General features: G+C 50.0%; 1 protein-coding gene across 2 annotated transcripts; it reads right to left on the reverse strand.

The window, feature by feature from the left end:
- Window positions 1–354: 354 nt before the first annotated feature.
- On the reverse strand, window positions 355–5518 carry LGALS3 (galectin 3). 2 transcript variants are annotated; one of them, XM_074869158.1, is made up of 7 exons: window positions 5443–5518; window positions 2742–2793; window positions 2592–2614; window positions 1868–2266; window positions 1556–1644; window positions 1240–1408; window positions 355–620 (listed from the first exon to the last, which is right to left on the reverse strand). In XM_074869158.1, the coding sequence occupies exons 3-7, from the start codon at window positions 2607–2609 to the stop codon at window positions 465–467; spliced, it is 831 nt and encodes a 276-aa protein (XP_074725259.1). In that variant the 5' UTR covers window positions 2610–2614; window positions 2742–2793; window positions 5443–5518; the 3' UTR covers window positions 355–464. The 2 variants fall into 2 exon arrangements, with proteins under 2 accessions (XP_074725259.1, XP_074725260.1); XM_074869159.1 differs by lacking the exon at window positions 5443–5518 and adding an exon at window positions 4349–4854.
- Between the last annotated feature and the right edge of the window lie 10600 nt (window positions 5519–16118).

A 16118-nucleotide genomic window follows, 5' to 3' on the forward strand; every position in this document is an offset into this window, starting at 1 on the left:
GCTCTTAGGAAGTATTTCTTTGCAGAAGGGGTGGTTGGGCGTTGGAATGGGCTGCCCAGGGCAGGGGGGGAGTCCCCATCCCTGGAGGGGTTGAAGAGTCGGGTTGACCCAGCGCTGAGGGATCTGGTGGAGTTGGGAACGGTCAGTGTGAGGTTCATGGTTGGACTGGAGGAGCTTCAAGGTCTTTTCCAACTGAGATGATTCTGTGAAGTCCTCCTCTCCATACAACTCAACCAGCTCCTCCTCATCCTTTGTCAAAAAGATTCTCTGTCTCTACAGCAAGAATTCAGATGCACCCACATCTGAACTCAGCTCAGAGGATATTGTGTCTTCTGAGATATTACTGAAACGGAGTTTTACTTGTGAAAGCGTGTTTTATTACCTCAAAGTACTCATGTAAGAAGGCACTTTTGTTACAGCCATATTCCAAGCGTTAAGTTTGCATTAAAATGGCATCGCTGTCATTATATCATGGTGGGCGTGACGCTGGTGAGGGTGATGTCCCCAGCAATGCAGAGTTTGGTGATCTCGTTCAGCCTCTTCTCGCGGAAGCCGTACTGCAGCAAGTGAGCGTCATCCACTGCCACCTTGAAGTGATCCACCTCGCAAAGGATCTGGAGCTGAAATAGAAACCCCAAATCAGCCAAAAAGATAACCATCGGGTTTGTTCAAGGAAGTTTTAAGCCACAGCCATGAGCAGGCTGGCACCGGCTGAAGGCTGCTGCCAGCGGAGTCCAGCCCGGTGGCATGTGGACGAGCTGGTGTGGCAACTCCCAGCTGCAAAAACACCGGTGACCTTTGCCTCCCCCAAAGTCCTGCTGTGCTCTTCCTCCTTCGTGTTTTAGCCCAGTTTCTGTCTTCTCGTGACTATGACAGTGTTTGCAAGAAGCAGGACCCTGCAGTTCACACTGTGTTCTCACCAAATCTGAACCTTGTTTGCAGGAGAAAAAGCTGGCGAAGAGAGCACGGGGAAAATACTCCCTAGAAACCTGCCTGACACCTGCTGCAGAACGACAGCGTAAATAAGAAGGATTTAATAATAAATGGGAATAACGGAAGCTGGGGAGAAGTTACACCCTGGGCATGCAGGAGGGGTAAGAAGACCAGGGAAGGACCTCGGGGAGCCAAGGCCTGTGCTAAATCAGCGAGGTCCTTACGCTGAGCCCTGACTCAACCCTCCCAGCACGTGGTGCTGGTGCTACTGGCACAGAGACTGAGTTTTGGGGCGGGGTTTGTTACCTTGAAGGGTTTTCCAGCTTCAAACGGAAACCTAGGAGCTGTCCTGTCCTCCTTTCCCCAGTTATTCTGGAACATTGAATTGCAGACGATGACTTTCCTGTTGTCCTCCTTAAAGCGGGGATTAAAGTGGAAGGCGACATCATTCCCTTTCTTGAAATCCAGCGAAAACCTGCAAAGACAATAACAGACTGGCTGCTTTTTCTACAGAGTTTCATATAATATTTGATTACACCAGGCAGGTGTTATTCAGGAAGAGAAAGCAGATTCCTGCACCCCATGGAACCCCCCCGCTCTCGGTGCTGGACACTGCTGGTACCTGTTGGGGTTGGGGTTGACGGTCCCCGTGATGGTTATGAGCATCCGAGGGACAAGTCCTGTCTGCAGCGGCAGCTCGAAGGGCACTTTCTGGGAGACAACGGGGATTTGGTGTTAGAAAACCACAGCCAAAGCCAAGCGCTCAGGCACAGGCTGGCTCTCGATGTGACAACGCACCAGGGCAGCCCCGTGACACTGTGGGGGCTGACACGCTTGTCACCCTCCCCTGGGGACAGCCGGCCCCACATCCCTCCCATGGCCAAGCAACATCAGGCACTGAAGACGCCAAAACCCTTATAATAAGAGCTGTTACCAGCGGAGGAGCCGGTCCCCCCTGCGGAGGAGGGGGCCCAAATCCAGGGCCACTGGGCGGTTGTCCTGGGGCAGAATAGGGCCCTGGTCCTGCTGGTGCTCCAGGGAATGCTCCAGGTGCTCCGGGATACGCTCCCTGTCCTGCTGGTCCTCCTGGATATGCTCCCGGTGCTCCTGGATACGCTCCCGGTGCTCCGGGATATGCTCCGGGTGCTCCAGGATATGCTCCTGGTGCTCCAGGATAGGTCCCCGGTGCTGCTGGTGAGCCAGGATAGGTCCCGGGAGGGCCAGGGTACGCTGGGAACCCCCCAGGACCTGGCTGGTTCCCCCAGGAGGGCCAGCCTTGGGGTGGGGGGGCAGAGGGGTTCGGGTTGTTGCCGGTGGACAAGGCGTCAGATAACTGGGGACAGAAAGGAGAGGAGAGGGTTAGGTGGGTGACAGTAATGCTGGGGGCAGGTTGAGGCCTCCAACACCCAACTTCTGTAGCCTACAGCGTGCGCTGAGGGCAGGAGCTCAACTGCTCCCCAGCAGCAGGGGGGGGTTGTGTGTCTGGGCTGAGGTTTCCAGAAAACCAGTAAATCCCGATGTGATGGAGCAGATCTGGGGAGTTACGCAGGTCTCGAAGCTGCGCTCCCACCCCTTCTGAAGGTCCCTGCTTCAGGGCAATTAAATAATCACAGTGCCTGCTCTTTTTTTTTTTTTTTTTTAAAGAAAGCCATACTTACAGAGAAGCCGTCTGACATCTTTCCTAAAACAAAAAGACAAAGTACGCTTAAGTCATTTTTAACATACAGCAGCTGAAATATAGAGATTTTTGAGAAGAGTTACAGTTTACAGCATCAACAGGCTGGAAATTGATAAGTCCCATCACGTACCTGCCAGGCAGAGCCGACAACTCCGGTACCGCAGAACAAAACCTCGTCAGACCTGTGGGAGAAATCGAGGGTCATGGCCTGGAGCAGCCTGAACAGCTCTGGGGGTGAATCCAGCCCAAACACCCTCCGGATGAAATCGGCCGCTGGGGGGTTGGTGTCAAGGCAACACCATGGCTGACCTCACAACGCTGCGGAGAGGGGACACCAGACTGAAAGGACCTGGTGCTGCTCTGCCCCGAGAGCTCTCGGCTCCCTCCGGCCTCTCGAGTTTTGCTCTTTGCTCGCAGGGAAGCACCGCACAGCATCACAAACCGCTCCCTCCAGGAGCACCCTCCTCCCCCCAGAACCACGGGGCAATGTGGAGCTCGGCATCTGATCCACCATAAAAATGCCCGTGCCAGTCTGCTGTGCTCAGAAGTCAGGAAGATTTATTCCAGCCTCCAAACTCTTTTTAGAAAGAAAAAAAAAAAAAAAACCCAAAACAAAAGGGCAGTGCTCACTGTTCTTTCTGCCTCCAGCAAACCCCGCTGTGCAGCACCGTGGGGGGACACGGCCACCTCCCTGCCCTGGCTATGGGGTGTTCGCTGTCTGTGTGTGACTCCGGGGAAGGCGCCCGGTGACAACGCTCTGTCCCCCGCGAAGGCGTGAGAAGGAGCAGAGCTACTCGCTGGGATGAGTAACACGGCCTCGACGCCCACCCGTGTCACGGGAGCAGTTTTGTCCTGCACGCCAGCTGCAGCCAGCGTTACTCACTTCCCCGTCTCCCTGAGGCATCCTCCTGGAGAAGATTTCAATCAAAAAAAAAAAAAAATCCCTGCAGGGGGGCGGCCGCAGCAGCAAACACAAGCTGCATGGGGAGCTACAAATCCACCGCAGAACACTGGGGGACACGCAGCCACCCCACGACACGTGGGACGGATGCTTGCAGCAGGCCTGAAAGGGCGAGAGGAGCGCAGGCACCCATGGGTGGAGGTCCCCTTTCTCCCCCCACGCATCCCCCCTCGCCCCACGCCGGCCAGAGGGCACCACAGGAAGGACACATGTCCCACCGGCCGCTCCGGGCCAGCGGATAAAAGCTGCTTTACAAGTTTTATGAGTCCACACTGAGCCGCTCTGCTGCAGCAGGGCCAAACACATACCTGCCTGCGTGCAGGAATAGCTGCGGCCCTGAGCTGGATTCCTCCCATCAAAGAGAACATTCATAAAGGAACAGGGGAAAGAAAAAAAAAAAAAAAAAGGGAGAGGCAGAAACACGGAAAGAAAAGGAAAATTCCAAATTGAAAACAGAAGGAAAAGTCTCTTTGAAAGACACGTTCGGGTGCACAGCGGTCACAGCAAATCTGGCTGGCTTGCCTTAGGAATAACAAAACCCTCAAGTTTTCACAACCAACAAATAACCCCTTTCCCTGCAAAACTTCCTGGTTTTTTTCCCTGCTAAACATCCTCATCCTGCGTGATTTTTGAGCCAGTCTTTCCACCAGCATCCAGAAGCCCAGACTGCTTGAAGAGCCCATATCTCGCAAAGCTTTTATTTGCCTTTGGGGTGGTTTTTTTTTGAAGCCCTTGGGTTTTCCATTTGTTTGCAGGGTGAAGCTGAGGGTGCTCACACAGCTCCTGCGGAACCCCCGGGGTTGGATCCAGCTGGGTCGGCTTTGGTCGAGCTGCAGGGATGTGGCTGCTGATGGCTTGTGCTGCTCCAGTGAGGGGGTCCCGCCTGCTCCCCGCTTTAATACCTTGAGGAGAAGCAATTTTGCTCCCTTGTATAGATTTCTTATTACTTCGGCCCCCATGGGACAGCGTGGCAGGAGCCTCATGTCTCCCCACCGGGATTGGAATGGCCGATTTGATATTTGTAACCAAAATTTTCAAAAAACACTATTCCTCTGCCACCAAACGGTGCCACGGGGCTCGAAGCCTGGCCGTCACCCTCTCCTCTCTCCGTCACTGCAGCGTGGTAGCTCTTGGGCCCATCTCTTGCTGGAAATGCTCCAGTGGGTTATTCACCCGTGACACGGCTGTCATGGGCGTGGAAAGGAGATTTCTCCCCTTCGGCGGTGCCCCGAAGGCACATTTCCGACACCATTTGGGCTGCCAGACTTGAGCCCCAGCGATCTGTCCCCAGCGGCTCCCTGAGCTCTCACCGACCTGACGGAGGATCGGCTGCAGGGAACGTGTCTCTAAAGCCCCCCAAGGTTTTCCTGTATTCACTGGAAGCAGAAAAACTTCTCTTTGGGAAAAAACCCCAGAAGTTTTCCTCCCTTCGGCGCTATTTCTGCAGTGACTTTCCCGCGTGTCTTTCACCCCCCACGCACCGACACTCACTCCCACCTCTCCGTGTGGTTTTGGGGACACAGGCAGGGCTACCCCGACACCCTGCGAGTTCCAAACTGCCTTAGAGCTCCTTAATATTCAACACACACACAACCCCCCCGCCGTTACCCCACGCATCCCCTACTGTTATTAACCGCAGAGCCCCATGTCCCACCTCCCACCCCCACGCACAAGGGGGACCCCTCCTTCGCAAGGCGATACGTGTTTTATCCCCCTGCTCCCACTCAGGACCCCCCACGGGTGATGCGCTGAACCCCCCCCCCCCTCCCCGTGGGGACAAGCGCAGCCTTAACCCTTTCTTTGCAAGGCAATCTCTTAACCCCGCCGCTGCTCCCACTCGGGACCCCTGTGGGGGGGTGCAGCCACTCACCCGCCGTGCGGTGGCTCCCGGTGGCGGCTCCCGGCGCTGGGATCCCCCGGTAGCCGGGTGGCCCGGGCACGGCAGCGGGGACCCGCCTGTTCGGGGCGGGGACAGGGCGGGGACCCCGCGGATGCGCCGCGACCTGCCGCCCACGGGGCTCCCCACGCTGGGAAAGTCGCTGGCAGCACAAACCCAGCATTTGATTTCTCTTTATCAAGCGGTGACAGCGCCAACGGGCAGAAGACGGGAAAAAAAATTGGGGTTTCTCGTGGTTTATGTCTCGAGTGGGGCTATGTCCACGCATCGGAGGTTTCCATTTTCCTGCCCCCACCATGAGTCACCGGCAAGATGTAACCCCTGCAAGAGATTTGTCTGCAGCTCTCCCGGCTCCACCCCCCCAGCTTAGTGCCCCTCGGTAAAACACAAATTTGCTCTGAAATTTTAAACGTTTTCTGCTTCTCTCCGAAGACTGCCAAGAAAAAAAACCAAAACGACACAGCAAAGCTTTGGTTTTCACCCCATGCAGCAAGGGCGGCAGAGGAGCGGCGCTGGATGCTGTGAGCTATCACTTCAGCAAGCACAGTTTTACTGCAGGTTGAGGGTGAATCATCTCCTCTGCTCAACGGGCTTCACAGCTTAAAGCAATAAAAAAGAAAAAGGCATGTTTTCGTGCTGAAATGCTGATCTGCTGCACGGCGCTGCTGGTAGAATAGAATAGAGTAGAAACTGTTAGAATAGAAATTAGAATAGAAATAAAAATTAGAATAGAAATAAAAATTAGAATAGAAATAAAAATTAGAATAGAAATAAAAATTAGAATAGAAGATAGAATAGGATTAGAACAGAATAGAATTAGAATAGAATTAGGCTAGAATAGAAATAGAATAGAATAAGAATTAGAATATTTCAGTTGGAAGAGACCCACAGTGATCATCTAGTCCAGCTGCCTGACCACTTCAGGACTGACTAAAAGTTATTAAGGGAAACACACTTTAATTGGTGTCATTAAAGATGTAGAAACCACTTTAAGGCAGTGGCTGAACTCAATGGCTTGGCTGATACTGCAGCTGATACCAAAAAAAGGCAAAAACCTGTTGAGTTTGGTTTTAATGAACTTTAGAATAATTTCTTCTTGTTCATCTCTGCTTATCTAAAAGACTGGGCTTTAAAAGAGGGCAGCCTGCTCTCTACCAGAGCACCAGCCTGGATTTTAGCATCCTTCAGCTTCGTTTAATACTTGCCACAGGGATTCAGACAGAACTTAAGCCTTAGGCTGATGAGAGAGGTCAGGGATGCTCGAGGGGGTAGGACGCTCCACTCAGAGAAATATTTAAACAGGGAGTTCTGCTTCACTTGCCTTTCACAGCACCCAAACCTCACCTCAGTAAACACACACTGTGATGTCTTTGGGCTGGTTTAGGGCACAACATTAAGCCAGTGATGTTGAAGGCTCCCTGATCTGTTGCATGAATGTCTGGAGCTTCCTGAGCCTGGAACACAAGCAGGAGATCGCTGCTCTTCAGAACAACCCTCCGAGTCCTTACTCCAGCGTCTAAAACAGCCTTTCTGAGAGTGGATTAATCAAGAGGTGCACACATGCAGTCATAAAGTTGATTAAAGGGACACAGACTAAGTGTTTTTAAGGGTACTGCTGACTTCTGCCTTCCCGGATAAGGCTGTATTAACTCGTTAGTGCACTGCTTTTTCCCTTCCTCCCTAAGACCCCTCAAATGTCTTTGGCAAGAGATATTTTCCTGAAAAACCTGTATTGCTATTATTTTCAGGATTTCATTCCAAACATTTAGCAAAAAGGTTTGCCTGTTTTTTTCCAGCACCAATACCATAAGCCTCGCGCTTCCAGTTATGCGACAGCCAGCATTAAAAAAATGTTTGACCGAAAGGGAAAACACGAATCAAAATCTGAGCTAATTTCTTCACTTAAATAAACCAAGCAGCAGCGAGGATGATGAGCGAGCATCCCTTCAACATTCACAGGGTGGGTGCTGAGAGCCCTTTGCACGAGCGAGCTATGAAGTCCGCATTTCACTTTGCTCCACATCATCTGAGTCATCCCGCCGTGACTCACACGGAGGTGTGGCGACTGGTTTTCAAGCTTTGCCTCTCGGGATAGAGAAAAAGAGAGCAGCTGGGTTTACTGCCAGAGCTCTAAGCAAGCGAGGGAGCGCACGAAGGCGCCAGCTCTGTAGGAGAGGTAAGTCACGGCAAGCGCGTCTCTCGCTTGCGGCGTTGCAACGCCTTGTGATGCAGGGCCTTGCAACCCAGGGCTGGCTGCTTTTCAAAAGTGGGTAAAAAAAGTAGACATTTCTCAAAAACAGGCATATGCTTGGGTTTGGGATTTTTTTTTTAAGCACTCGTAAGTATCCTGTTTGCTTTAGAAACTCTTAATGTAAAACACAACCCTGCTTTGTACCACATACAATTTACAGCCACAGAATTGCAGACACAAGGGGTGGGAGAGATGAGGTGGAGGACCCAGGCAGAGACAGAGGACCCAGGCAGGCGGCTCGGCCGTCAGATCACGCCATTTCTTCGGGATGTACTCTCCGACGTGCCCTTCGCTGCAGCCAAACACGTTCTCTAAACACAATTAACCTTCCCCATTTGAAAATGCCCAGCGTTTATCTGATCGCATGCAAGAGCCAAGTGATGCTTAATGGCCATCAGCAATAAGGCTAGAGATGAGCTAATTAGCTCAATTCCACAGTGGGCTCAGGGTCAGTCGGGGCCTGGGAGTAGCTCACCCACCAACTCTGGGTTCCCAAGACACTCAGGCACCATTACCCTATACAGCAACATCATACATTATTAAACATTCTCCTCTAGCAAAAACCTTTGACAAAATGCTCTGCAAGAGTTTCAGTCTATCAAGTGCTGTTTATTGAGGGGCTTGCCTGCCATTGTGTCCCGGCAATGTTTGCCATCGAGTTAATTAACTACATACTGTGGTAGTTTAAAAGAAGCCATTTAAGCTGAAGAACTGCACAAGACTGAGCAGACAGATAGATAAAAAATTAATTAATGGAGACTGGATGCTAGAAGCCAGGAGAAGAGGTGATAGGAGAGCAGGGGGCTGGAGCAGCAGCTGCCTCGTGCCACCGCAGGGGCAGGGACTGAAGGAGGCAGGCAGCTGTGCCATGCCAGCAGTGCAGGCAGTCCCTGTCCTCTTCAGGGAATCACAGAATCATCTCAGGTGGAAAAGCCCTTGAAGATCCTCCAGTCCAACCATGAACCTCACACTGACCGTTCCCAACTCCACCAGATCCCTCAGCGCTGGGTCAACCCGACTCTTCAACCCCTCCAGGGATGGGGACTCCCCCCCTGCCCTGGGCAGCCCATTCCAACGCCCAACAACCCCTTCTGCAAAGAAATACTTCCTAAGAGCCAGTCTGACCCTGCCCTGGCACAGCTTGAAGCCATTCCCTCTTGTCCTGGCGCTTGTTCCTTGGCTCAAGAGACTCATCCCCCCTCTCTGCACCCTCCTTTCAGGGAGTTGTAGAGGGCCATGAGGTCTCCCCTCAGGCTCCTCTTCTCCAGACTAAACCCCCCCAGTTCCCTCAGCCGCTCCCCATCAGACCTGTGCTCCAGACCCTGCACCAGCTCCGTTGCCCTTCTCTGGACACGCTCGAGTCATTCAATGGCCTTTTTGGAGTGAGGGGCCCAAAACTGAACCCAGGAATCGAGGTGTGGCCTCACCAGTGCCGAGTCCAGGGGTAAGATCCCTTCCATGTCTCTGCTGGAAGGGAAGGGGGGAGGATGCTGAGTTCAGTTGCTTAAGGCTTGAAGGTTGGTTTGTTTTGAAGACAGTTTAAAAAAATATACACATTTTTATACATAATATATATACATACACACATTAAAATATATATACACATAAAAAAATATATAGCTAGGTGACAGTTTACAATTACAACTCAGAATTATCAACCCTTTACTTGATCCCAGTATGCTTTATTTTACACTGACATAGGTCAGGAGTTAATGTCTTCTGCATCTTCTATTCTTGGGGATACTGAGTCTCCCAGAGGCAAAAGACCCCACCCCGATGGGTAATCTATCTCTATAAAGTTAAATAACTTCAAAGCAGTAATTTCAAACTGCTTATAGGAAATTAATAAACAGAAAGTGGCTTCTCTCTTGTCTTAGAATCACAGAATCATGGGATGGTTTGGTTGGAAGGGACCTTAAAGATCATCCAGTCCCACCCCCCTGCCACGGGCAGGGGCCCTTCCACTAGCCCAGGTTGCCCAAAGCCCTGTCCAACCTGGCGTTAAACACTTCCTCAAACTTTCTTGATGGTAAATTAATGGGAAGGATATCAATCTAGAGGGCAAGAAGCTCAATTGCACAAGAGATCCACTCCCCTTTTCAGAGCAGAACAACGCACATCCACATGACTATCAGTCTCATGATTTCTGTGGCCTGACTTGTGTGTGGGGTCAGCAGGAACCGTCATGTGCAGCTTTTGGGCTTCAGATCCACCACCAAGGCCGTGCTCGGCACAACCCCAAGGTGCTAAATTCAACCAGCATCTCTCCTTCCTCCCCCTGCAACCTCCCAGGCTGGCGAACGGGAACCGCGACCACGTCACCTCCTTTCTCAGACACAGGAATGAGGTTCTGAGTGTCACAGACGCCTTTGCGGAGCCCCACGCTGCACCTCCCCGAGGTGTCACTTCAGTTTCAGCCCTGCATGCCAGTGGCTGAGTCACCTCCAACTCCCCACCCCTCCGCAGCAATAAAAAAGGGCATCACAGGAAAAGCAGGCAACGGGACTCTTCGCCGTGGCCTGCCAGGCTTTATGCAATACCCTCCCAGGACTTCTGAAAACAGCCTCCTGCAGAGAATCCAACAGCCCCACTCCTCCTCATTTTTTGGGGAGATGGCTCATTCAAGAGCTTCCTTGGCTGCATTACTCACCCCCTCCCTCCGCCCAACATAGCCTTGCTCTGGTGCTAGTGAAAAATTAAATGGGGAGGAAGGTTGAGAACTTCGGTAACTCAAGTTTGATGGTAAAGAAAGCAAAAGCAGCAGATAAATAGCACTGATGCTAGCAGCACCATCCCTGCTGCTCACATGTACAAGCAAGTCCGGACTTGCTCTTTATCCAGTAGCAGCTCCCTTCTATTCTCTCTTTATAAAACACAAAGCAAAACTCCTGCCTTGGCAGCTTCCTTCTCCTAGAAAACCGAGTACCGGCGCGAAATCGCAGCTCATCCAGTTCCCTCTTGCTCTGACAGTGCCAGGATGAACAGCAAGTCCACCCCCAGAAAGCTCCGCACAGCCTCTAATGCTGATGCTGTAGATGAGCAAAACCACGCCACAGTTTGAAGCTTTTATATTATTAAAGATGAATAAATGAGAAGCACTTTGCACTTGACGTGCAGATCTGAGCATTGAGTGTCTTTCCAAGGATTAAACGAGCCTTGTAGCAATTTGTGTCAATAGAGATTTACAAAAGTCTTCAAAACCCCCGTGGCTTCAAACTTAACAGTAACTGCCGCCTCCTCCTCTGCGCAGCACGCTGCCCAGGGGCCCTTAAGGAAGGTCCTTTGTCCTAACGTTATTAAATAAATGGATGGAAAATCCCTACAGCGATCCCAAATGCCTGTGCAGATGGGGTGAAAGACCCCCATGGCTTGTTGCCATCAGAAAAACAAGGTCCTGGTGCTTTTCTTGGCCATACTCTGTGCTTGCCCAAACCTGCAGCCAACTCATTCATTCAGCCTTACAGAAAGCTCATCCAGCCTAAAAAGCCAAAAGGAATAGCGCTGTGTTGCAGGAGGGGGTTGAATCAGTTCAAGCCCACCCCCACCAAAGCTGGGGGGTTTCCCTGTTGGGGTGCAGCACCCACAGATCCAGGAGGCCAGTGGAGGGCTCACACAGTCAGCCTGGCCCCGGGGCTTCTTGACTCCAGTTGGCCCCAACACAGCTTTGCCTCGATAAGGAGGGTGGAAGCCCCGTGTGATATCACACCGAATATCCATGGAAATAAAACGTGAAGGCTAAAGAAAGGCAGGAGAGTTGAGCCTGATCCAGCAGAAAGCCAGCTGCAATGCCAACCACTCTAAAAATTTTACCTTAAAATAACTGTATTACAACAGCAATCATAAATTTAGGTTGGAAAAGACATTTAAGATCATCGAGTCTAAGTGCAATGGGTGGCTTTTACCATAGCTCAGGAAACTAGGAGAGAGAGGAAAGGGAAGAGCTTTTTAAGAGTCCCTGGCAGGTGAGCAGACTTTCCTTCTTTGCTGCACTGCTTTTGATGCTAGATTTTTGCAGAGCACAGAAATTCATTCTCCTCTGAAACCTTACACTAAACAGGGCTCAGATTTAAATCTCACGTACAGTGTCTGTTCTTCCTGTAGAAGTCAAATCTAACGCAGTGTAATACAAGCCTGTGCAAAGACACAAGTTATAACGACATCTCCCAAACAGCACTGTAAGTTACTACAGTGTTGTCGGTCGTCTTACCCATTTTTTATGAAGTTCAACGTTAAAAATAATCGGCAGCCGATCGAGCTCTCTGCCAGGGAGGATTTGCCGAGGAGAGGCGAGGCAGGAGGGCTGGGAGCAGCACCAGTGCCCTCTGCTGATGGCAGTGGGATGGTGGATGGGCAGCTCGAAGAGCAAAAAAACCAGGGGGACAACACCAGGCTTTGATTTACACAACAGCATGAGCTCATTTTTCCAGCATCTGGCTTTTCTTCGAGCCACTCGGAATGGTTTTTGCTCGGTGTCACTCCACAGACACTCGCTTTTGTGCGACTACATACTCTGACAGCCGTTACAGACCAAGAGAAGAGCATCAAGAGGAGGAGGATGGTGGCGGCAGCTCGGACCTACCCATGCGATTACCCCCATGTCCCAGATTACACGGTGTCGCTCACGCTCGGCTTTCTGAGCAGGAAAACGGGGACAGCATCAAGGTTGAAATCCAAACATGAAAGCGTGAGGTAAAGCTGCTAAGATGTTGAAGGGCCTGTATTAAAGTTTTCAAGATAATCAACTCTCGGTGAGTTCCTTGAGGAGCACCAACGAACTCCAGCTTTACACAGCTCAACACACAGCGAGAAGCACCAGGATTAAAGCAGTAATTCTTCCCACTTTTAAGCAAACTTAAAAATAGGTTATTCTGCCACTTTCTCCGTGCTGGAGGGTCTTGCCCTATAACTGAAGGGAATACAGGCAAATGGGAACAGGATTCAAAACCCCTTTGAACAATTGTATCATACAAAGCACTATATAAAGCTTTTCACATTGTGCAGATTAGGCACATTCTTGTGAAAAAGCACCATAATACAGTTTTACTTTTCATTATCCTTTAACAGCTTCATAAAAGGGGAGTATCCTGACAGATCACCCCTTGTTAGCACACACTGGGTTCCCACCAGAAGCACAGATCTACCCCAGAACACCACCTCATTAATTAGCCCGAGTAAACCCAGCAAGTCACAAATGAAATCTGCAGTCATTTGTCACCTTCTGAATTTGTTTCAAGAACAGATAAATTCCATGTTTGCTTTTAATCAGACATGGAACAGTGTGAATTTCTGGAGTCATGGGGTGATTCTGGTGGGAAGGGACATCAGGAGGTTCTTAATCCCCACTCGGAGCAGAGCCAGCTCCGAGGTCAGCCCAGGGCTTTATCCAGGCCAGCCTTCAAAACCTCCAAGGATGGAGATTGCACCACTGCTTTGGGCAACGCGCTCCAACGCTTGACTGGCCTCATGGTGACAAAGTTTCTCCTTGTTGCTGGTCTGACTCTATTCCACCGCCAGCAGGAAGTTTTTCTCTTTAAACTTTAACTAATTCCCCCCATTTCACACCGAGGATGCCAGCTCCAGCCTAAATGTCACTCAGAAACAGTAACAGGATGAGGCACAGCAGGGTACCCGACTTCCACCCAACCTCTCCCCAAGATAATTTAAATAGCTCACCCTCCCTAGGACCCCTCTCTAGCTCAGAGAAAGGAGTTCCTCTGCAGGGCCTGAAATTAAATGCTTACAGTGGACGTGTGCTCCAGCTCCTCTTCTGGGTGACCTTCCTCCCGCTGCCAGGTGGCCTAATGAAGTGTCTCCTCACCAAGGCCTCAGCCCTTTACACCAGCTTTTTGCTCTGCCCCATCAGCAGAACACTTTGCGGGATGTATGTGGGGTTACATCAGAGGAGTTATCTGGTTTGAAGATAACTGGGGTGGTGGCAGAGGAGGAAGAGATAAGGAGCTGTATGTTAAACCATCATTACTGCCAAGCAAAAGAAACGCGCTGATTGATGGTACAGCTTGATGCAAGAGTTTAAGGGTTAAGTGCTGCATGAATTCCCTCCCTTGGTTACATGAATCTGCAAGAGCAGGTAAGATCTTGTGCAGACAACAGAACTAGGACCTGAAATTAAACCCACAGGTGTGCCGAGTGACTCCTGAGCACAGACCTTCCCTGTCGAGTGTCATGAGAAAGTTGGAAAGAGGACAGAAACACAGGTATTGTTATTTTCTCTCTCCCATCTCTCATTTAACAGGGAGGGTACCCTTTGGAAAGTGATACCACAGAACTGAAGTGCTTGTAGCATTACACTGACTAGCCCTTTTTACTTATCTAGGTGTAACTTGTAACTTAACTTTACCATAACTCAGCTGCTGCACAGGGGATACAAAGTCCCCATTCTTCCATCTTCACTGTCATCAAATGGATCAACTTGGACAACCAGCAGATCTCTGAAACAAAAGTACTCGCTTTCAACAGCGCCTTGGTGCACACAGCTTTTAACATCAGATTTCCCACATACCTGAGATTCTGCCAAGAGTGACCAAAAAAAAAAAAAATTTTACCTTGCTGTTACCAACTTAACGGGTGTGTGCATGCATGCGTGTTTTTAGATCGAGTTACCTCAAATTCTGCTGAATTGGGAAAGCAGAGAAGTTAGAGTTGATCCTGCCACGACAACTACCCTGAATTTGGGAAAACGGGGCCAACACGAGATGAAATTTACCACGGCCATGTCTATCTAGCCCGTGTCCCTCGTCAGACGAGGACCTTTAGCACGGCGAGCCCAGCACCTGCACCCAGGTACGGGTGAGTGGTGGGTGGAGCCCAGCCTGCCAGCGCAGAGCTCCCACCTCCCAGCGTCACAAATACCTCTCTATCCACCCGCAGAGCGCGTCTGGATCCAAGTCCACTCGAGGTCTTTCTCCAGATGTCTCGGGGGAAAGCACACGACGTTGTGTAACGCAGCCACAGTTTCTCTTGCAGCATGCGCTAGTCGCTTCGAAGCTTATATTAAAGTTGAAACTTGCATTTCTTGATTTGCCAGATGGCACTTAACCCAGTAATCTTTGTGTCTGGTGAATAACGGCTGTTTGAAGTGTACAGAACTGCTTTCTAATAAATGGCATTTTGTGCTTAACTTCAGAAATAGGAAAGCTGCTCAAGAAAAACACGTATGAAGAGTTTTGTCCTTAGATGCCTAAGGGCTCTTGCTACACAGAGGCTAAAGACCACGATCCTATCACCACTCCACCCTTCAGACAGCGTGGAGGCTGGTCAGCGAATCGATGCCTGGGCATAGAAATGAGCCTAAACTTGCCTGGAGAGCGTTTAGGCGTTTGCCTCGACAACAGCAGGCCAGAACTATCACATCCTGTATCGTGGATCTAACCACACACCCACGCACCACTTTGCAAGACCCCTGGAATAGCTTTCCAAAACTAGCTACTCCCCTAAGAGTTATGTAGATTTGACACTTGTCAAATCCCCCCCTCAATTTGATTAAAGTTTTTTTGAGTTTTTTAATCAGCCATTAACAAAACTGGGTCAGCATACCCCCATCCACCAATGCATAAGAGTTGCGAGAGAATTCATTTGAGGAATCCAGAGGAGGAGACAACCCCACAGCTGAGCTCTGTGAAGACAGAACAATGCTTTATTAACAGATATAAGGATTACATACACTGCATGGTCTAAGACGAGCTTGTTTTCCAATCCTTAAAGTGGTTAATTACTTTTGTTTCCACTCGTTACTGCTTGCTGCTGCCATTTTTACCTTCCTGAAAGGGTGAAGGTGTGGACAAAGGTAGCAGCAGCACTGGCCAGCTCAGTGTGAACCGTTCTACAAGCCACTATAAAGGAAAAATGTAAATGTAGTGATGAGTGATGCCCAAACTTTGTAGTTCACACTACTGCCAAGCCCTGGAGTTTCTCAGTTATCCACCCTATCCCATAAAACTCCTGATAAACACATAAGAACATTGGTTTGCGGGTCACTTACCACATCCACATGTGTCAATCTAGCCTAGGAGTTGTTCAGAGCCAGGAAAAAACTCACACCATATTCTTCACAGGTAAAAAAATTCCTCCCATTCCTCCTCTAGAACAAGCAAGATCAGATAGTTTTTCTCTTAATTAACAAGGCAGTTTGTGAAGAGGCAATACCCGAGGCTGACAGGCTACAATACAGCAACGGCCACATCCACACTTAATACGCCTTATGCACAGGCTGCAAAAAAAAAAAAATCACAAAAGGAAGAGGAAAAACACTCACAGAAGTCAAGTAATTCTGATTTTATATTCAGTCTTTGCAAATCAAGGATGTCCTATTTTTACTATTCAAGGCAAAAGTCTACACAAGCATGTCAAAAGCAGTAATTGAAAAACAGTAAACACAACA

The sequence above is a fragment of the Strix uralensis genome, chromosome 4, assembly GCF_047716275.1.
Source record: "Strix uralensis isolate ZFMK-TIS-50842 chromosome 4, bStrUra1, whole genome shotgun sequence".
NCBI lineage: Eukaryota > Metazoa > Chordata > Aves > Strigiformes > Strigidae > Strix > Strix uralensis.

Excerpts from the sequence above, each read along its gene's own strand:
- LGALS3 (XM_074869158.1), bottom strand. Across the intron at positions 1,645-1,867 it reads GGGGACCGGCTCCTCCGCTG|AAAGTGCCCTTCGAGCTGCC; the intron begins GTAACAGCTCTT and ends GTTGTCTCCCAG. Across the intron at positions 621-1,239 it reads AAGCTGGAAAACCCTTCAAG|CTCCAGATCCTTTGCGAGGT; the intron begins GTAACAAACCCC and ends TTTCTATTTCAG.